At 36.6% G+C, this 23,658-nt stretch overlaps 1 protein-coding gene across 1 annotated transcript; it reads left to right on the top strand.

Moving 5' to 3' along the window:
* Positions 1-7,688: 7,688 nt before the first annotated feature.
* LOC119532472 (keratin, type II cytoskeletal 8-like) lies at positions 7,689-9,334 on the top strand. The gene has a single exon (XM_037834932.1). It carries the CDS (start codon positions 7,711-7,713, stop codon positions 9,151-9,153), a length of 1,443 nt encoding a protein of 480 aa, XP_037690860.1. The 5' UTR covers positions 7,689-7,710; the 3' UTR covers positions 9,154-9,334.
* The last annotated feature ends 14,324 nt before the right edge of the window (positions 9,335-23,658 follow it).

Genomic DNA, 23,658 nt, shown 5'->3' with positions numbered 1-23,658 from the left:
AACTCTTGAGGGGAGGATCTGGGGAGAAAGATGTCACTTACCTAGGGCCAAATTAGTTGTAGATATTTGAGAGCCATGAGGGTGTGCCAGCATCACATTAAGGTGGTCTGAGTTCATGGACTCAAGCTGCTGAATGCATGGAAATGAATGACTGTGTAATCTGGGAATGGAGTTGACTGGAAGGCTGCCCCATTGCCCTGAGGGGCTGGGAAACTCAAACCTCAATTAGTCCTCTGAACGGGGTTGACCAAGAGGCTCTCCCATTGCTCCTTAAGGGGCTGGAGACTCAAGCCTAAGTCAAACCTCTGTATGAGTCACAGCACCAGATGTTAGGTTGGAGTTGTTCAAGAGTCCACACAATGCAGCAAGTCAAAGTTTAAGTATAAAACTTAAGATTTATTAGAGGAAGAAAGCAAGTGGGAGCCAATGAATAGAAAGGAAATGACTCCAGCTCTCTTTCTGATAGTGGCATATTTTAAAGAAAAAAAACCATGTGGGGAGGGAAGGGTGTCCTGTGCTTTGAGTGGGTGAGGGCTTATCAAGTTCTGAGCTGATTGGTTATAGGCTTCTAACACACTACTCTTCTTTGATGTGCAGCTGTATTATCTATGTGGAGGAAGCAGGCCTTTTAGCTTGCTTGTGGTCGCTCACCTTATAGGCCTACCTGATTTTGTCTTATCCACCTTTTGGGGTCGAGGTGCCACTATGACTGGGATTTCTAAAACAGGCTTCAATCCTTGGTTTGAGGATAAGTTTGAGATAAGCTGCAGGGCCCCTGGATCAGACATTCCTTCTATATGTTAGACTCTTCTGAGGTGTGACAACCTGCCCCTGTGCTAACTGATCAGGGGAAAAGAAAATTGGATGCTGAGTTCTATCCTAGGGGACTGCAAGATAAAGAGGTAATTAGGAGTTCCTCTTCTCAAGTTCTGACTCCTAAAAGGTACAGAAAATAGATACTACTGATTGCTAATTCAATGCAGATGTTTAGCCAGTGAGTCTAGATAAATTTGAACCTACAGCTTTGGAAGGCACCCAAAGCAATGGGACAAAGAATACACATCAGAAGGAGGAAATATGAGTGTCTGCATATGACGGTCACTAGGAAGATGTGGATGGATAACACATGCTTGGGAGAGATGCAGGAGAATGACCCTCCAACAGACAGTGAAGCCAGTTAGAACTGTTCCCTGTTTCCTTTTGGTTGATAGCTGCAAGGATAATGAGTGTGAGATACCCAATAAGGTGAGAGCTGAAATCTTACCTTACTCAGTTGGATATTTCACATTTTTCACCTTTCCTGCTCCCCATCCCCACCATGGCAATAGACTTGTCAGTAGAGAGCAATGTGAAGAGTAGATCCTGTGTTCCTGTTAAATTTAAGCCTCTAAAGCCACAGAAAGACCTAGTCAGTATTGGCAGAAGGGAAGAGAAGAGATGGAGGCTCAAGTTTTAAAATTAACAGGACCTAGTCTCAATACCAAAGTGAGATGTTATGAAAATGGAAAGGAATCACAAAACTTTGGAATCTAGCCAAGTTATCAAAAGGTACTTACTAACAATGGAGTGAAGATGGAGTCCAACAAGGTATATTTGGAAGGCAATTATTAGGAAAAAAAACATATGCACACAAACATATTCACATATGCACATACATACACACACATACACACATAAAATCTAAAATGACATTAGCAATCAGTGAAGAAAGGATAATCTATAAATTGTGCTAGAGCAATGTAATATCCATATGAAAAGGAATAAAATTAGAATCAGACCTGAGGATGTTATACAAAAATGAAACAAATATGAGGAAATGATTGCATCAGAACTTTTTAAGTGTTTTGGTATATTCTGTATATTGCTTTTTTTTTGAAGCAAGAGTTTCAAAAAGATAAATAATTTGAGAAGCTACTCTAACACATTTGAAAATTTGCAATCCTATTATTTTCCATGTTATAAGAGCTTTGTTGGTTGGTTTTAGAAGTCCTTTCGTTAACATAGTGTGATTTTGAAAAGAGATTGACAAGAGATAATCTCAGAAAAGTCAAAATTAAGAGCTTGATGGCTTAAAATTACTGCACTTTAAAGAACAACTGATAAGAGGTAGGCCCAAGAAACAATAAAATGACTCAAAAACTCGGGAAACATTGGAATAAGATGATTGAGATGAGATGGGAGGATTTGCATTGAGGCTTCCTCTCAAACCTTTTCTTTGCCAATATTCAACTGGGTCAATAGAAGAATATTTGTTCATGAAAATTTGTTGAAAGGCAATGTATTTTTAATGTCTTCTAAAGAAGGCTGATATGTAATAAAGTGACAAGATAATTTTTATACAAAAAAGCAACTAACACTTTTGCAGGCATAATTCTTTGGAGGAAATATAAAGAACATCAACCTTCAGAGCCTAAATCACAAGGCAGATGAGTATCTATTCATTTTACTGTAATCTCTATGGATCAAGATAACATAACATCTGATAGTTAACAGTATTTAACAAATAGGGAGGATCCATTATATTTAATTAAACACTTGCTGCTATAAGTATTAACCCCATTTTACCATTATTGAGGCATTTATTTCCTCATGGCAAATATACAATAGTTTAATATTTTCAAGTTACCCTAAATACTTCCTTACTAATAAGTTAATGCTCTAGAATTCCAAATATTTTCTATAATAATTTGAATCTAGGTTTTACAAAATAATCTAAGTTTTTGAAGCATATTTGCATATTTTAAGGTCCTTTAGATGAAGAGACAATGATAAATTATTAAATGCCAGAAGGCCTAATATTCCAGACTCCACAAAAATTCTGTTAAGCCTCCCTTCAACCTTTACTAGCACCAAATATTATTATCTCTTTCTGCCATCCCCTGCTCTCTACTGTTCTGTAGGTTATGAAGCAAAAAGAACATTAGCATCTATCTGTAAGTAAAGAATATTGTCAGAATTCCCTCCCAGATTGAATACAATGAAATTAAAAAAAAAAAAAAATGGAAACAGTAAGAGATGCATATTTTATTACATATCTGTGCTAATATTACTAATATAAATTTAGAGGAAAGGTATTTTTGAGGGAAGAGCAATTACTAGCCATTGTTACTGAACAAAAGTTTAATATTGGATGCTTTCTTAATAGTATTATAAGTAATTTCCTTCCCACAGTACTTAAAGAATGTTAATTTGATAATTTTATATAGAGAACTAAATATGTATTCACTAGATATAGGCTCTCCCTTTCTGGATTGCTCCAGGAATCATGGCATTGCTAGAAAGCCTCTTTTCACTGAGGAGATTTCAGATACATAAGCAAGTCTTTCATGAGCACTGTAAATCTCGGTCTCCTCATCCTGCCCCATCAAATACTTGAGTGAGCTGCTCCACTCCTTTTAATTATCAACTATTATCCACGTCCCTGATAGGAGATAACATGTCTGAGAGCAGTTTCCTGTCTATTGATTGGGGACTGGGGAAAACAATGGTAAATATTGCACATATGTGGGAAGTTAGACAAGAATCTTGAGCCTGAAAGCACAGCAACCTGGAATTTATATTAACAATCAACATTTACTAACTGCTTACTACGTGTCAGGGAGTGTTTTTGACTTCTCTTCCTTAATTTCCACAACTTTTCTATTATTAGGCCCATTTTACAGGTGGTGATGACAAGACACAAAGAGACTTCCTTAGCAGTGAACCTTACATTCAAATACAGGGCATCTGACTCCATTGCTATCCAAGTGCTATACCCTTAGTCTTTTCTGGCATGTTTCATCCAGAATTCTTTTTATGTCTTAGTAACTTGTTCATGAAGAAACAAAGGCTGAATTTATTGTTTAGAGCATTCTCACCATCACTTGGAACATATAGAACCATATGTATGTTCAAATTCCTCTGTGGGAATGAGAACTCCTTTAAGAATTGACATCTACCCTTCTTCCAGTCTAATACTCATAATGCCACAAGTAATAGGCAGTAAAAAAGTTCAGGACATGAATCAATCTGTTGGTCTGAAAGTCTACATCTTGTACAACTATTCTCTATTTTACCAGAGAACTGACTCTAAAATTCCCATTTAGGTAAAGCATGTTTCTTCATTTAGAAACATACATATATCCTTATGTATTATTTCATCAGTACCATAGAAGGACACTTGGAGACAACATTTATAACTTCATATCCAATTGAAATATCCAGTGATACTGAGTTTGTTTGCATTCATCCAGAAGATGCCTTAAAATACTTAGATAATATTAAACATTATATCTTGGTACAGATTATTTAGTTTCTCTAGGTATGCCACACCATCATTCATTCCTACCAAGAGGAAGAAGAAAAAATAGTATGTGCTTAATGAAAACAAACATGGGCCAAGCCAAAAACAACCACAAGCAATAACAAAACAGATATAGTTGCACTATATCATTCTATTATTTCCTCTTAAAGAGGAAACATATTTTTTAAAATTATCCAAACAAATTTTTGGCAATTGGACACACATTTTTCATGCTAGAGAGAAAAACAAATAAATAAGGTTAATTTACAATTGAGAAGGGAGCAGAAGAGAAATGTCAGAAACAAATGGGCTCTAGGTCATTTTCAGGTAAAGCTGACAAATTCATTTCTAATTTGCAAGGCAGGATAAAAGAGCATAGCTTATTCAAAAATCTTTATTTAATAACACTAGTTACTTAGGTAACATTTTCTTTTTTTAAATGTTTTGAATTTTCAAAGTTGGTTACATCAAATAATTAATAGTATTTATTCACCCTTTGTCTCCATAAGCCCTGGTACATGGTGATTTCACACTCAGTATTTTTACAAGTTAGCTTGCTTGTGCATGCTGCTCTTTTCCTTCTGCACATCAATTTATAATATTGAAAATAATTGTCAAATCAGAGTCACCACCTCGTGAGTTTCCTCCGGCAACTGACAAAAATATGTTTTCACTATCAATTTAACAAGGCCAACACCTGGCACATAGATTTTGCACTTCAGCTAACACAAAAAAGCTGTTTTTATTGGCAAGGTTTTCAGAGAATTACATAGAAAATAACCCAGAAAAAATCATAACTGTATATGGATGAATGAATAAAATTCCCTTTTAGATATGTAAATAATGTATCTGATTCATTAATGTGGATTAATGGCAAATGATACAACGTCATCCTATATAAAACCTAGTGATGAGAGGGTACACTGAAAGTGGTTTGTTGGATAAACACTACATGAAATACTGTGTCAAACATCTGGTCTACAGCATATCAAATGTAGTTAAAGCTCAAAAATGGGTTCAAATTCACCCTCTCTATTCGTTTTAAGACCTTGGGCTAAAAAGTTAATCTCTCTGCATCTAAGTTTTCTCATTTCTAAAAGTGAGATAATGCTATGTTCTCTATCATAGACTTACTTTGAAGATAACCTAAAATATTTGGAAGGCATTTAGCTCAATATCTGACACACAAAAGAACAATAAAAATTAGCTATAATGATGATGGCTATTTTGCCTACTGTTATTACTATCATCTTACCTATAGGTAAACCTGGGTCTTATCTCTGTGGTCTTGGAGTCTCAGTCAATTTCCTCAAAATTTTCTCCCCTCAGTAAACTTACCTTATTCCCTTCCTTCTCCTTCTCCAAGTGTTCCACTCAGTAAATACACACACACACGCATGCCATGTATACCATGACACACAACTAAATTGGAATCCCCAATTCTACCTTCAAATCCATTCAGCCTTGCAGAACATCTTGAAAGATAAAAGAGCCCACATTAAATATGATTTTCAAGATATATTTGAGTTTACTGAATCCCTTACATCCTCAATACTGAGAAGCAGAGACTATCTTCCCTCCTCATATATTTCATTTTGGTATCATCCAGAAATACATGATTAGTTTGAGAATAAAATGCCAAGCAACAGTAACACTTTTTCTTCCATTGTGGCAGATTTTTGACAGGGGTACAAACTTGGAAGAAAATACCATCACAAGTTAAGTTTCCAATTTTTGCAACTTGGCCTGAGAGTTGGCTATAAATGTGGCATGGCATAGGGTGGCTGAGCCTCCATTAGAAAATCCTCTGTATTTTTGGCATCATTATGCCAATTTGAATGTATTGTGTCCCCCAAAATGCCATTATCTTTGATGCAATCTTGTGTGGGCAGACATTAGTGTTAATTAGATTGTAATTCTTTTGAGTGTTTCCATGAAGATGTAACCTACCCAACTGTGGGTGATAACTCTGATTTGATAATTTCCATGGATGTGTGGCCCCACCCATTCAGTGTGGGCCTTCATTAGTTTACTAGAGCACTATATAAGCTCAGACAGAAGGAGCAAGCTTGCTACAGCCAAGAGGGACACTTTGAAGAATGCACAGGAGCTGAGAGAGGAGCTGCAGCTTACAGAGACATTTTGGAGATGGCCTTTGAAGGCAGACTTTTGCTCCAGAGAAGCTAAGAGAGAACAAATGCCCCCAGAACAACTAAGAGTGACATTTTTGAGGAACTGCAGCCTAGAGAGGAACATCCTGGGAGAAAGCCATTTTGAAACCAGGACTTCGAGCAGATGCCAGCCACATGCCTTCCCAGCTAACAGAGGTTTTCTGGACACCATTGGCCATCCTCCAGTGAAGGTAACTGATTGTTGATGCGTTACCTTGGACACTTTATGGTCTTATGACTGTAACTGTGTAACCGAATAAACCACCTTTATAAAAGCCAGACCATTTCTGGTATTTTGTGAAAAGGCAGCATTAGCAAATTAGAACTATCATGAACCAGAGAACAGAGTCTAGAGTGATCAAAACTGCTGGAAATCAAAAGGCCTAAGGATCTTGGAAAGGAATGATCTAAAGGAGAGTCCTAAGTTATATGTGTAAACACCACTCACACCCCAGCTGACCACCGAACAGTAAATGCTCAGGAAAGACAAAGTTGTTTCCAAATAAAGTTGAGATGAGATATAAGCAGATGTGATACATTTTGAATTGTGACTCTAAACAATTTAATTATACGATAAAACAAGTCACTACAATCTTTGGAGAAATGTGATAGGAACCAGAATTCACATTTAAAGTTTCCGTGATAAAAATCTAAAATAAATCTATCTGTAAAAACAAAATCATGTGACCTTTGCTCAAAGGAAAAGACAATTAATAGAAGTCAACTCCAAGATGACTCAGATGTTGGAATTACAAGAAAAGAACTTTAGGGCATGTAGTATAAATATGATTGACGACTTAAAATAAAATATATTCATAATGAATAAGCAGAATTTCAGGAACTTACTGGAAAATATCAAAAAGTTAAACATTTGTGAAATGGGAGTCTTGTTAGGAGAATAGATAGAAAATGAGGCATAAAATATTAAAGGAAATAATGGCCAATATCTTCATCAATTTTACTGAAAGGTATAAATTTACAATTTTATGAACTTTTCAGACATCAAACAAGAGAAAGTTGAAAGAAAGGCTCACCTAGGTATAATGTAGTCAAACTGCTAAAAAACAAAGTTAAAAGAACATTTTGAAAGTTAGACATAAAAAAATGAAAAAAAATTACCTAAATATGCAGACAATACTCTTCAAGAATATAGATGCAACTATCTTAAAAATTTATAGCAGAACCCAGAAGCAGCAGTGCTCGGCTCCTACTCTGATTTCTGGTTTGACCTGCTTGCCCACTTCTTCAGCCTCCACCATGTCCATCAGGGTCACCCAGAAATCCTACAAGGTGTCCTCTGGCCCCCGGACCTTCAGCAGCCGCTCTTACACGAGCGGGCCCGGCACCCGCGTCAGCTCCTACTCTCGGGTGGGCAGCGGTGGCAGCAGCTTCCGGGGCAACCTGGGCACTGGCATGGGTCTGATGGGGGGCTATGCAGGGGCAGGGAGTGCCGGGGGTATCACAGCCGTCACGTTGAACCAGAGCCTGCTGAGCCCCCTTAAGCTGGAGGTGGACCCCAACATCCAGGCCGAGCGGATGCAGGAGAAGGAGCAGATCAAGTCCCTGAACAACAAGTTTGCTTCCTTCATCGACAAGGTGCGGTTCCTGGAGCAGCAGAACAAGATGCTGGAGACCAAGTGGAGCCTCCTGCAGCAGCAGAAGACTGCTGGGAGCAAAATGGACAACTTGTTCGAGAGCTACATCAACAACCTTCGGCGGCAGCATGAGGCGCTGAGCCAGGAGAAGCTGAAGCTGGAGGCGGAGCTTGGCAACATGCAGGGGCTGGTGGAAGACTTCAAGAATAAGTACGAGGATGAGACCAACAAGCGAACAGAGATGGAGAATGAATTTGTCCTCATCAAGAAGGATGTGGATGAAGCTTACATGAACAAAGTGGAGCTGGAGTCCCGCCTGGAAGGGCTGACCGATGAGATTAACTTCCTCAGGCAGCTATACGAAGCGGAGATCCGTGAGCTGCAGGCCCAGATCTCGGACACGTCCGTGGTCCTCTCCGTGGACAACAGCCGCTCCCTGGACCTGGATGGCATCATCGCCGAGGTCAAGGCCCAGTACGAGGACATCGCCAACCGCAGCCGGGCTGAGGCCGAGAGCATGTACCAGATCAAGTACGAGGAGCTGCAGACGCTGGCCGGGAAGCATGGGGATGACCTCCGCCGCACGAAGACGGAGATCTCCGAGATGAACCGATCCATCAGCCGGCTCCAGGCTGAGATCGAGGGCCTGAAGGGCCAGAGGGCTTCCCTGGAGGCCGCCATTGCAGATGCCGAGCAGCGTGGGGAGCTGGCCGTTAAGGACGCCAGTGCCAAGTTGGCCCAGCTGGAGGCTGCCCTGCACCAGGCCAAGCAGGACATGGCGCGGCAGCTGCGCGAGTACCAGGAGCTGATGAACGTCAAGCTGGCCCTGGACATTGAGATCGCCACCTACCGCAAGCTGCTGGAGGGCGAGGAGAGCCGGCTGGAATCTGGGATGCAGAACATGAGTATTCATACGAAGACTTCCAGTGGCTACTACTCAGGTCCACTGAGCCCCGTCTTTGGAGGCATCGCAGGCACTGGCAACAACTACTCCTTCAGCTCTGGTGGGAGCCGCACTGGCTCCACCAAGGCTGTGGTTGTGAAGAAGATTGAGACCCGCGATGGGAAGCTGGTGTCGGACTCGTCTGATGTTCTGCCCAAGTGAACTGCCACTGCAGCCCCTCCAGGCCCACCCACCTGCTGTGCTGCCCCAGAGCATGGGGACAAGGAGCTGTGCAGGGGGTGTAGGGAACAGGAGACCTGGGGTACCCCTTCTTGCCTATGTCCCCATTTAGAAGCCATTTCATCTTTTCCAAAATAAAGCCTCAGTTGGCTCTGCCAACTGACAAAAAAAAAAAAAAAAAAAAAAAAAATTTATAGCAAATTAAATCCACCAATATCATGATTAAGTAGTTTTCCAGGGAATTCAATCAATGTAATTTGCAACAATAACAAAATAAATGAGAAAAGTCATATAATAATTATGATAGTGAAAAATATTTGACAAATTTAGAACAAATGCAAGAGAAAACATATTCTCAGAGAAATATGAACAGAAGGGAACTAACTCTACCTGAAAAAAAGGCATCTATGAAAAATCAACAGTTGACACTATATTTATTGGAGCAATACTAAAGGTAAAGACCTAGAAAAAAGAAATAAATTTTTAAAAAGAACAGTTAGATGATTTACATTTCCTAATTTTTAGTCATCATATAAGTTTACTACATTTAAGACATTGTGGTATTGGCATAACAAAGGACATATAGATCACTTGAACAAAAGAGAGTTCAGAAATAGACCCAAAATGTACGGTCAAAAGATTTTCAAAATGGGATTGTGGGAAGATGGCAGAGTAGGGAGCTCCAGTGCTCTAGAGCAACTAATAAATGGGCAGGAGCTGTCTGAAAGAACCATTTTGAAACTCCAGAGGCAAGAATAACACTGTACATCATATGGGGCAGAGCGGAAGGAGGAGGTGGATACATTATGTTAAAGAAGAGTTAACCAATCTCTCCACATGGTGGCTACCGATACCCATCCCGCTATTACAGTAGGCCACTGTGGGGTCCAGCTTCTGGCTAGCTTGCTGCCAAAACAAAGGGACACAAAAATACTCTTCCCCAAGACCAGTTGTGGTAACAGCTGATCATTGATCAGCTTTTTTTAATGCAATTTTATTGAGCTATAATCACATAACATACAATCAAAGTGTACAATCAGTTTTTCACATTATCGTCATATAGTTGTGCTTTCATCACCACAAACTTTGAACATTTTCATTACTCCAAAGAATAAAATAAAAATTAAAAAAGAACACCCTAAACTTACCATTCCCCTCCTCCCCCCATTGTCCATTTACTTTTTTTAAATACAGTTTAATTGAGATCTATTCACACACCCTACATTCATCCACAGTGTACAATTATTCACAGCACCATCATACAGTTATGTGAACTGATAAGCTTTTGATTATTGACTTTGGATCACTGGGACCCTGGCTCTGAGGGGAGTCATCGTTTCAATATGCCCCAGACAAATGCTGCAGCAGAGAAGACTTAAAGATTCCACACTTTTCCAGGGCTGTGAGGGACAGTTAGCTGAAGGGCTGCACTCACTGGGCAAGCCAAGAAAGCTCAGCTTGGGGGATCATGAAAAAAGCACTTGCCACCCCTCATGATCACCTGAACCAGGGTACTTTGGAGCCAGTCTGTGCCCCATGATCAAGTAGTATTTATCCTTGGTATGCAAGTTTGGTTCAACATAAGAAAATAAATTAATATAATAAACTACAGTAACAGAATGAAGGAAAACAAAAACAAAAACAAAAACACATGATCATCTTAATTGATGTAGAAAAGGCATTAGACAAAATCCAGCATCCTTTCTTGATGAAAGCATGTAGAAAAATAAGTATAGAAGGAAACTGCCTCAATATGATAAAAAGTATGTATTAAAAACCCACAGCTAACATCATATTCAATGGTGAAAGACTGAAAGATTTCCCTCTAAGATCTGGAACAATACAAGAAATAGGAGCACTCATTCATTTCTGGTGGCAATGTAAAATGTTGTGGAAGACAGTTTGGTGGTTCCTCAGAAAGTTAAGTATAGAGCTACCATATAACCTGGCAATTCCGCTACTAGATATATACCTAAAAGAATTGAAAGCAGGGACTCAAACAGATATTTGCACACTGATGTTCACAGCACATTATTTACTATTGCCAAAAGATGGAAGCAACCCAAGTGTCCATTAACCCATGAATGGATAAATAAAATGTGGTATATACATGCAATGGAATATTATTCAGCCATAAAAAGCAATCAAGTCATGATACATGTGAAAACACGGATGAACCTTGAAGAATCATGTTGAGTGAAATAAACCAGACACGAAAGGGCAAATATTGTATGATCTCACTGATTCGAAATAATGAGAATTAGCAAATTCATAGAGTCAGAATCTAGAATATAGGTTACCAAGGGATGGGGTAAGGATAGGGAATAGGAGGTTAAATGTATAGTGTTCCTAATTGGAATGATGGGAATATTTTGGTAATGGATAGTGGTGATGTAGCACCACATTGTGAATGTAATTAACAGCATTGAAAAATATATATATCTGAATGTGATTAAAAAGGTAAATGTTAGATTGTATATGGTGACAAGAAATTTAAAAAAAAATCCATCCAAACAGTGAACTACAGGTTAAACCATGGACTATAGTTAATAGAACAATTACAACAATGTGCTACATCAATTGTAACAAATGTTCCAACAATGCAAGTTGTTAATAATGGGGTGGATATGGATATCCTGTATTTTATGCATGGTTGTTCTATAACTGCATAACTTCTTTAATAAAGAAAAAAAAATAAAAAAGAGTTTTCAACCAATACTTCAAGGCAAGTCTTTTCAGGAAATTATTACAACAACTTTTGATGGGACAAATGAATATCCATATGGAATCAATTCTGACCTCACAACACATCCAAGATTCACTCTAAATGGAGAACAGACCTAAATGCAAAAATTTAAACTGTAAAACTTCTAGAAGAAGAGAAAATCCTCACAGCCTTGGAGGAGACAAAAGGTTTATTAGATAAGAATCGTAAAATAAAAGTACTGAAAAAATGGCCAAGTATGAATTATTTGGTCTTGAAAAGATATCATAAAGAAAACAGAAAGAAAGCCACAGAGTGGCAGAAAATATTCACAATACAAATATTTGACAAAGGACTATTATCTGCGATTTGTAAAACTCATACAGTAGACGAAAAATTGAACAGACTTTTGAAAATAAGATATATGAATAGCAATTAGGCATATGAAAGATGTTCAGCATCATTAATTGTTAGGGAAATGCAAATTTAAACCATGCTATGACACCATTATGTATATATTAGAATGGCTAAAATTAAGAATATAAATACAACATGTTCAAAGAATGTGGAACAATTGGGACTTTCATACATTATTGATAGACGTTGCAACCTTTTGGAAAAGGTGGGTGATTCCTTAAAAAGTTAACCATGCAAGTAATATAGGACTGTTATTCCACTCTAGATTTTTGCCCCAAAGAAATAAAAACATGTCTACATAAAAATACAGACATATATGTTTATAGCTTTATTCACAATATATGAAACCTGGCAACAATCCAAATGACAATCAACAAATAATTTGACAAGAAAAATGTGGAATTTAAGTATAAGAAAATCTTTTCAGCAACGAAAAGTAACAAATAACTGATATACCGATTAACATGGATACATTTCAAAATATTTATGCTAAATGACAGAAGCCAGACACAAAAGAGCATGTACTCATATAAAATGCTAAAAAGTGCAAACTGGTTTATAGAGATAAAAAGCAAATCAGTGTTTTCCTAGCATCAGTGGATGAGTGACTTGACTGCAGAGGAGTACATGGTGGCCAGTCTCCAAGATGGTCCCCAAAGAAATTCCCTTCCACATTTATCATTTGCATGACAAACAGGATGTGTATAAATGATATGTCATTTTTCCGGATTAGATTATGAAAGACTGTGGCTTCTGTCTTGTGCTCTCTTTTGGTCTCTCTCCTGGATCACTCACTTTGGGGGTAATCAGCTGCCATGTCATAAGGAAACTCAGGCAAATTATGGAGAAACCCATGTAACAAGGGTTTGAACCCATTTACCAACAGCCATGTGGATGAGGCATCCTAGATACAGATCATCCAGCCCCAATCAATCTTCAGATAATTGCAGCCAAAGCAACATCTTGATGGCAACCTCATAAAAGAGTATGATGAATCATCCAGCTCAGGTGCTCTTGAATTTCTTACACATAGAAAATGTGATATAATAAATGTTTGTTATTTTAAGCCACTAAAATTGGGGGTATTTTGTTACAAAGTAATAAAGAACTAATGTGGATTTTAGTAACAGAATTGGGTTGTTGTCATAATAAAAGATTGAAGTGTGGAATTGCTTTGGAACAGGGCAGTGTGCTCTGAGAATATCAGCAAACACTTAAAGAGCCTTACATAGGGTGTTCATAAAATTTTGGACTTTGAGGAGATTGTCTGTGAGGACTTAAAAAAAGGGAGGAAAATATTACTGGAAACTAGAGGAAAGAGGATACTTGTGTACTGGCAGAAATTTCAGCAAGACTGTCATCTATAGTAATGTCAAAGGTTGACAATGTACCTAATCACCCACATGATCTAGCTAAGGAGATTTTCACCCATAGTGTTAGAAATGCTTTCTGATTTTTCCTTGTTGCTTATAGCAAAATGTAATAAATAAGCTAAAGGAAAGACTTTTAAATGAAAAGGAGCCAGGACTTGCTGGCTTTGATGATTCTTAACCTTTCCAGATGGCAAAAAACAACAAACAAACAAACTAAACTAAAATTAAGGAACAGCTTCGGAGCAAAAATCAGATTCAAGGCATTCTGCGGAAAGCATGGTCCAGTGATGAAGTGAAAGGTGTGAGTGTAAAAACCTGTATTAAGACCTCAGAAAGGTCAAAGGTGCTGCCTCAGAGTGCCATTCAGCTAGACAAAAAGCCTCCTGAAGAGATTAAGGATGGGCATCACAGATTCTTTCAATCAAACGATAGTACTTTTATCAGAAACGCAAGGTAGAGATGAACTTATCTCCAGGATATTTGTGTATGTGATTGTTGTTTAAAGATATGAACGCCAATAAAATTTATAGGAAACCTGCAAGCTTGAAAGAATTATAGCACCAGAAACACTCATAGCTTGAACTGAAAAGAAGAGAGTACAAAATGAAAAGTGATCTTTGAACCACCAAACTCCTACAAAGAGAAAGGAGGCTGAGAAACCTACTCACCTCCAAACATGTGCTACCTACCTATCATCAAAAAAGGACGAGTCAGAGAGCAGAATCAAGCGTTCAGAAGGCAGAGCCAAGAACCATGGAGAATAACTTCTGGGTAGGAGAAGGACTGAGTCACAATCAACAGCTTCCAACATTCACATGGTTGGATTTCAGAAGTGCCATGGCCCTGTGACTGCTGTGTGTCTTCCATTTTCCTATTTTGAATGTCTATGCCTGTCCCACCTTTGTAAATTGGGTATGTGAGGGGCAGAGAACTTGTCACTTTTGTTTACAGGCCTACAGATCGAGATCAACTGTACTTGAGGAGATGCACTTATTACACTATACCTGAACACCATCATCTATACCTAGAGTTGATTTACATGATGAGAATATGGACTTTGAGCTGATGCTACAATGAGATGACAATTTTGGGAGCATTGGAAGGGAGTGATATGAGAATTGTCACCAAGATGCAGGAGTCTGCTGAGACCAGATAGGTGAGGTAGTTCAATTTATAAACACTTTGGGAAACTCGGAATCTGGCTTGGATTGTGATTTGGCCTGAATCACCTGGCAAGGAATTTGCAATTTGGACACAATAAAATCCTCATGATTTCCTTTGACAAGTCTGGCTTACTACTATATTCATATGAGTTACTCAGCTAATCCTCAAAGTGATCCATGACATATGAGTTATGTATTTTCAAGTAGCTCTACTAGATTTCAGCTCTTTGACAGCAAGAAATCTTCTTTGTCTGTGAATGGCATGTACTACCCTCATAGTAGTGCTTGGACCCTTCCTCCTTTTAGTTCCTATGTCAATATCAGACAAGACTAATCAGTAATGAAACTCTTCCCCATTGATCTTTCCTTAGCCTCAGAATCCTCATCAGAGCACTCTAAGAAATCTCTTGGAATAATTTTAGTTCACTTATAAAGTGAAAACTCTTTGTAATTTCAGTCAAAAAGGTAATGATGGACAGAACTAACATTTGCATTGCTCTTCAAAGTTTTCTTTTTTTTAACAATCCTTTTAGTCTTGAGACAGCCTACAATGCATAAAAAGAAAGTTTAATTATATTAATTATAAATGAAGTAAAAGGATGTGTTCAAGTTCTTCTATTAAGCTGCAAAGAAACCTCATGTACTTTTATTCTGCAAAGAACTTCCCTACCCCCATCACCAGAATAAGATCTAATTTTCAGCAACTTGTCAGAACGAAACTGTGATGTACTCTACAATATTTCTTTCATGGTATAACAACAGTTTTAATTATTTTACTAATTTGTTCACTGATTGAATCTTTGACTCCAAACAGCCCTGAGGATAAGGCCCTGGTCTAAATGAATAATATTTACAAATTTTATGAATAACAACATATTTCAGTGAATCAACAGTACAGAATCTATCAATTTCTTTCTAAATAATCTATCTCTGTGTAGCAGGAAACTCAACTTGAAACCAAGCAGACCTTATCTCAGGAGTCATAATTGTCTTGGTGTGCCCAAGGAAATGATGACATCAAAGGACCAGAATAGATAAGTCTGCCTGGGATATAATTGGGTAAACGTCAAGGGAAGGAAAGCAAAGAAACAAAAACAAACTCAGGACAATGTTTTAGGGACAGATTCTGAGCATCTCATGGTATCTCCCTCAAGTTATTGTGTCATCTGGCACAGCCCTCACAGATTTGTGTCTGAATCCTTCAGAGAGACAGACTGTCAGCAAAAACTGAAGGTGTTAACACATTAAAAAATGTATACCAACATCACATCAAAAACAAACCCAACAAACAAAGAAAACCCCATGAGATGCTGAGAGTCCAAACAGCTCTATCTGGAAACTTAGGTAAAAGAGTGCCACTCTAAAGATGTGGAGAGGTTTTTTTCCCATTCTCTACAGAGAAAGTCTGCATGCTTTGGCCCACATAGGGTGCTGGAGGGTATGGTGGTGAAGCATTTGACATGTGCAGCTGTGACTTGGCAGAGCCAGTGGGTCCCTGCTGTGTTAGTGGCAAATATCTTGGCAGTAGCAGTAACAGCATGACAGAAGATGACAGCTTTAGCGTGAGCAGGAGGAGTTGCCATGCTGTTTGGAGACCATAATGATCCAGGGAACCATAGCCAGACAGAAGAAAAATAACACTTGCACCAAGGCAGCCAAAATAGTGTGTCCTTTAGTGTGAAACATGCCCTAAAGATTTCACTCTTCTCTCGTGAAGTTGGTATGGCTTTGGAAACCTTGGGTGGGCATAGCTGAATTGGTTTAACTTTTCCTTTTTTTATCATAACAGCCTAAGAATACACATGTGGCTAATTTACTGACTTGTATTGAATTGACAAAAGAAGCCTAATGAAAATCACATTAAAAGTGAACAAAGCTATTGATTTCATCTGACTGATCAATTCCCCATCAAGAAGTTCACTTTGGTCATACTTCCTCTCTTGAACTCCAGACTAAAGAAAAATCACATAGCTCTACTGATTTCCATTCATGAATTAACATTATATATTGAAAACCTTCTATACACCAGTACTAGGTGTTGGTAATAGAGTGATAGCAAGACAGAATGGTGCCTGTCATCATAAAATTTACATTCTCATGGTGAACCAAGTAAACAAATAATTGATTAGATTATTTTAAGTAAGGATAGGTACAAAGCAAAAATAAAACTGGATGGCATGTTAGTTACCAAGAGATGAGGTGTCCACTTTACATTGGATGCTTAGGGGAGTATTTGAAGTTGCTCTAACTAATGAGAAAGAGCTAGCCACAAAGAAGCCCAGGGAAAGTGTATTCCAGGGAGGAGGAAAGGTAAGTGCAAAGGGGAAAAAAGGGGAAAAACTTCTCATGTGTAAGAAAAAAGAGAGAGGTCAGCTGGCTGGAGTTTATTCGGACAAAGAAGGGGAGGCGATAAGGCTGTAAAGCATCAGGGGCAGATCATATGAGGCTATAGAGGCCATGATAAGAAGTATAGATTTCATTCTGAGTGTGATGGGAAGCCATCAAAGGATTTGAAGCAGAGGATTAATGGGATTTGTTACTTATTGCTGTGTGGAGACTGGATTTAAGGAGTTCCATGTGGTATTTCAGTTAAGAAAACCAGACACACACAAAAACTCTCTCTCTAGAGTGCAACACTGAGGACTGCATAATTCACATTATTTTTTCTTCTTGTGAAGATGATTACATATATTCATTAATGTCAAGAGTTTAATGATAATATTACTAACTTTGCAGTAATATTAAGGAAAAGAAAATTACTGTTATAATTTCTGATTTCAGTATCAGCATCATTTATAATATAATTATGATGTAATAAAATTCAATTATAAGAGAATATTTGTAATAATTATAAAAGTAATTATTATGCCATTCATTTTTAGGTTCTTAAGACAATTGTCTTTTTGAATTGAAAGTATGTGAAAAATTAGCCATTTACATTTTATTACCAATTACTAACAGGAGAAAGCCAATCTTGCCTTCAATAAATCTATATATTTACAATAAATCCAAGTGAAGATAATTAAAGTTTTAACTCATGTGCCTTTATAAATTATGGGGTTCTCTATATTTAGGAACTTGAATAATTTGATTCTCTAATTGTTGATTACTGAAATATATATTTGAAATATAAAGTAGAGACCAACGGTTGCTAGGTTAGAAAATTCTAGTTTTAATGTTGCTTCTAGAGATGTAGACATTCATGTGACCATTTCTAATGTAGAGAATATTTTGGTTCCATTCCTTATCTTAACAGAATGAAACATAGTTCCTTGCTCATAGTTTTAGTTCAATAAATGTTAGTGGTTATTATCTTAAGTAAAATTACTAGACTTTAATTTTATTTTTGGCAGATGCATTAATCTAAATTCTTTAGGTGACAGCACAATTTCAGAAGAATCATTTTTGTAAGAGTAAAATTCTAGAATTTTAAAAATTGATTTATTAAAAGGCTGATAATGCTTCAGATTTTCTTTCAAATGTGGGAAAGCAACATTGTAAATTCTGCCAATATTTTCTAGAGTTGTCTTTGTATTTGAATACAGCCCATTGCAGTACCGTGGGGCAAAAAAAGAACAATGAAAGTTAAAATGGGGTCATACATTTTAATGTAACTATTTTATACCATATTTTAAAGTGAAATTGTATGATTTAAAAGCCATTTAAATTGACTACTTACCTGCAATCATGAATAACTATTTTTAAAATTGAACTTGAGGGTTTGTCATATAAGAGAAGTATTTAATGACATAAGTCACAAGGAGAGAAATTTCAGAGCTAGGAAAAAAAGAGGCATTTGATGTATAAATTCTCAAACAATACAGAGGAAGACATTGTTATCCCCATTTTATAGATAAGGAAAATGAGACTCAAAGAGGCTAAGACATAAATAGAGAAGCCTAAGTTCATTTAGTTCTGAAATTTTATGGTATTTTCTGAAGCACAATTCTGCCCTGGTGCTATTTACATACTTATCTGTTAAAATAAATCCTCAGCTATATTTAAATAACATTTTCATTTTGTTTCACATTTAAAATGCTTTTATTATAAAAGTGGTACTTTGAAGTTGTACAACACATAGGCTACATCCATGGGGTTGTTTAGTTTCATCAGTAGGGCTGCTTGTAGAACTTAGGCTGTGTTAAATTGTGATGTTCAGACAATATGCTAATTTAGAAGTGATGGAATTTTTGTGTAGTTACCCAATAAAATTTCATTGGATATTGAAAATTAATTAGTCCACTCAAACACACATTATGCCAATGTTATAATCCTTTTAAAAAGAGTGTTCAGTATGTCCTCCAGAAAGAGATGGAAAGAAATGTAAGGATATCCGATTTAGTGGGAATAGGGAAGATCGAGGCTCCCACTATTCAATTTACATTCAGGCCTTTCAAACTACCTCCATCCAGTTTTTTTCATGCTAATTCCTTGCATAAATGCTCTGCTCCAGTGTAATTATATGCTTTGAACCCTTCTATATCTGCTCCTATGTATCTGTCTCACTAAACCAGACACCACTCGTCTTTTCTTCTTTGACTACCTAAATCCTCACTAACCTTCCAATGTTTCTCAAATATTGCTGCCCTAACCATTCATGACCACTCAGAAATCCAAAGATTCAAGATCATGTTCGCATTTACATGTGCTTTACTTAGTGTATTTTAAGATCATAAAATGAATGCTCACATAAATATAATTTTTTTCATCAACACATAATCTAACCTTTATTTTTCTATATTTTTAAAATATTTCAATTAAAACTACAATCATTACATTATATTTCTCTAAATATACATGTTCTTTATGCATTCTTTTTATTTTTATATATTGTCTTGATTTCAATGAATATAAGAATAGTTTTCTGTTTGTTCACTATTTGTTAAACATTTAGAGGTTCTGTATTGCCTAAAGGCAGAAAACAAAATCTTAGTCAATTCTAAGCAAACCTGGGAATTTGAAGTTTAAACTTCACTAATTTCCAGCAATTTTCTCATTCTTTCCCCCCAGATTGTAGGGGCCTATGCAGTATAGGGAAAAGGTGTAGAGAGGAGGTGTCTGTTATTTGTAACCCATTAACCTGTGCATCCCATTATCTCACGGTCTGTCTTCTTAACTGGCATCTGCCAAGATGCCCTGTCTGTCTCCAAGATTCTCCGAGATGTTCTACAGTTGTTAATCGCAGCATTCTGTACCTTCTCATCCATACTCAAGCCCTCTTTGAGCTTCCCAGCCATTTCATAGTCACAAAAATGCCTCCTTTGGGTGTATGAAAAATCTTTGTGCCTTCCCACTCTGGGGCTTGCAAATAGTCCCACTACTCTATCTAATTGGTTATAGTAGTTAAGAAATGCATATGCTTTCTCTCCTGAAGTTTCTCACCTCCTGTCTTAGCTAATATTGCTGTCTCTCTTTCAACCTTTGAGGCATTTCCTTCCCTCTATTGTTCCCAACCTGTAGTTTCAGATCCAGTCCCTAAAAAGAAAGGTCCTAAATGAATATGTTCCTCATTGGCATCACAAGTCATATCACTAAGTAGTTTTCCCGTTCTCTGAGCCCATTTGTACCCATAACTTAAACTAGGAGTAGGAAATGAAGTATTGGGATGACTGTAAGGGTCTGTTAAGTCTACTTGAGTTTTACTTAACTGATGATTTACTATAACCCCCTTGTTTTTACCTCAACATAGTGCCCTGCCCCATTCTTATTAAAAATTATAAATAGAATATAATGAGTCCTCTTTTTCCAATGGTTGGGAAAAAATAGACAAAAAATCAAAGAAACAAACAAAAAGAATTAAGAACTTATCCTGGTTAGTATGGCAGCCTGCAAACAGCACAGATGACACTTAGGAAATCACAAGGCCTCGATCTGGCATCCAGCCACTGGAACACCACTCTTAAATCTCCTTCATTCCCACCAGTCCTAGGATCTTGCAACTTTGTGCTTAAACCCAGAGAGATCCTAATCCTACATAGCAAAATTTCTCATATTCTGAGTTTTGCCTACTCAGTAATCCCTTCTTAGAAAACTAGTCTCCTTTATATAATAATAATATAGTGGGAAATGCCTGCCATTTACGTGGTTTTTATTCTATGTCAGAAACTGTCTTAAGTGTATGTATAGAGCATTTATTTAACTCTCACTGCAACTCTATCAAATAGTTATTATTATCCCCATTTTAGGCACTGAGAAAATAAGCAGTTCAATGTTTTGCCAAGATTATAGAACTACAGGTTGGAAGGAACAGGATTCAAACTTCCTGATACCTACAGCCATGCTTCTAACTTCTAAATCAAGCCTCCCTGTAAACATTGTAATCCCCTGATTCTTGAAGGTTTCTCTGCCCCATGAATCTGTTCTGTCCGATTCCATTCTTTAACATTGACTGAGCCCTGATTTTAAGGACAGATAATGAAATTCCAATAAGAGCACACCAGGATCTTGACTATTTACTTGTTATCTGATTATTTTATAGCTACTATTCCTACCTAACTGAATATTGTATTGCCCACTGCATCTAGCATTTGAGTACCAATCAGAAATAAAATGAATACTGCTGTATCTTAAATTTTCAGCATGCACTAGATATTTAATGGGAACTTGATATTCATACAGAACAACAAATTTAGGAGCATAAAATATCAAGGTGTAATTCAAATACCACTTTCTCAATAAACATGTCTATAACTATTTCAACTGAAAGTTCTCTCTCCTCCATCTGCATTCTGATATCATGCAACTCATATTCTATGGTTGAATAGTCTACACTTCTCAACAACATCTGTGCTATATTCTGTTTTTGTTTTTAGCACACAGTAGCTATTCAATAAATGTTGATGGATTAAATAATTCACCTGGAAGCACAATTGAAAAAGGGGAGTAATAGATTATTATTTACTACAAGTGATCTGGTAGAAATCTTCTAAATCATTCAAATTAGATGTGTGAAATATTTTGACATATTTCTGAATATTTGGCAGAAGAGAGAAAGTGACACTTCTCTGCTCTCAATGTGAGACAGTTGCTGTATTCAACTGAATACTATGAGATGAGTTCTGGAGATGATGGGTTTATATTTCATTAGAAATCATTTTGCTTCTCTTCTATTATCACTGATAAATGTAACTAAGTTCTGGGCATTTGAACAATAGACTCTTTATTGAGGAATTCTGCATAATTGTAAAAATAGTGTTTACTTTCATCAGTTGAAGAAGGGATATATAAATTATGGCCTATCCATGGACATAATACTATATATAAACTAAAACTAGTAAATTAGTGTAAATATCAACAAAACAGATCTCAAAATCTTAATACTGACTGAAAATCACATCACAAAAAGAAAGGTATGAATATACATTTAAAACAATATACAAAGAAGTGCAATAAATTTCTTTTAGATACCTCTATGTAAAATATATAAATTTAAAAGCCTGAAATTGATTTTTTGAGAGTGAAAAAGACATAGAATCTTTGAGAGGGCTATTTAATTTTATCTATAATATTTTTTTAAATTTGAAGCAAAAATACAAGTTGCTGATATTTATTAATTTTTTGAGAAAGTTTATTCTTGTTTCCTGTATTATTCTCTAAACTTTTCTATATTTTTACACAATTCAAAAGAAAAATATACCACTTTTTCCCCAAAAACTAATGCCTAGGCCTACATTGAGAAACACTCATTTGTCTCCAACACTGACTCCATATGTTTGTATGGCAGGTCTTAAGTGATTTCCCAAAGGTCACATAAGGAATAAAAGATAGACTCAGAATAATAAATCTGGAGGCATGGATCCTTCTTATAATGCTTTTTTCATTAATTCAGACTGAAACATTTGATATGTGTTTGTATCATTCTTGTATAAATTTGTCTATCATTTTCACTGAAATTCTGGCAAAAACAGGGATGCTTTGGAATGCTGTCATAATAAAGAGTGTTGGTAGAAGGAAAACCAGGATGGTGTCAGTGATGTAAATGGACAACACAGTAAATAGGAAAACTTTTCAACTTTTGTATCAGTTTTTCTATCAAAAAGAATGATAATCAACCTAGAAAGATAAACAAACATTGCTGGGAGAAAACTGAAGTTCAATACTGAGGATGAGATGATAAGAGACCTATTATTCTTATGAATAAGGTCAAATAGCTTGTGCAGGACATTAAAAGCATGTTTAAAGTGGTCACAGGTCTGTTCTTGGTGATGTTTATATCTATTCATATAGATACAATGATATGTAATATATAAAATGCATTTTATCCCTTTATAAATATAAATATTACAAATACATAGATACATTATGATATATAAGTATTTATATACATATATGATATATCTGCATATGTATACACACACATATATGTATACATATATATATGAAGAGAGAAAGAGATTGAGATTGGAAAGGGTTAAAAATAATAGCCAATATTAAGTGAGAGTTTACATATATTATTTCATGTAATCCCCTCAACACTCCTATGAGGTAAATACTATTTCATAGAGGAGGAAATCTGTCATGAAACATAATCATTCAAGTTACAATTTTTGAGAAATAAAACTGATTCAAACCCAGGCAGCTTGACTTTAGAGCCCAATTCTCCAGCAATTTCCCTTCCATTTCAAAAGGTTAATTTTGTAAAGAATTTGAATAAGTGGGTTGACACTTAACTTAAGAAAATGCTGAACCAATTCTCACATAGATGATTTGTGGGTTCCTAGAGTTATCTAGGAGGGACAAGCTGCTATGAAAAGGTCTGCTTTGCCTGTTATATACACTTACAAATGCTTGGAACACTATAAAAATTCTTAGCCTGTGTTTCCTGGGGTCA

The sequence above is a fragment of the Choloepus didactylus genome, chromosome 4 (genome assembly GCF_015220235.1).
Source record: "Choloepus didactylus isolate mChoDid1 chromosome 4, mChoDid1.pri, whole genome shotgun sequence".
In the NCBI taxonomy this organism is placed as follows: Eukaryota; Metazoa; Chordata; class Mammalia; order Pilosa; family Megalonychidae; genus Choloepus; species Choloepus didactylus.
Note: the sequence above shows the minus strand (reverse complement) of the source record. Positions and strands in the feature narration are given on the sequence as shown.

What these genes read in the sequence shown, in the direction of transcription:
- LOC119532472 (XM_037834932.1), top strand. Translation starts at nt 7,711, where the DNA reads ATGTCCATCAGGGTCACCCAGAAATCCTACAAGGTGTCCTCTGGCCCC.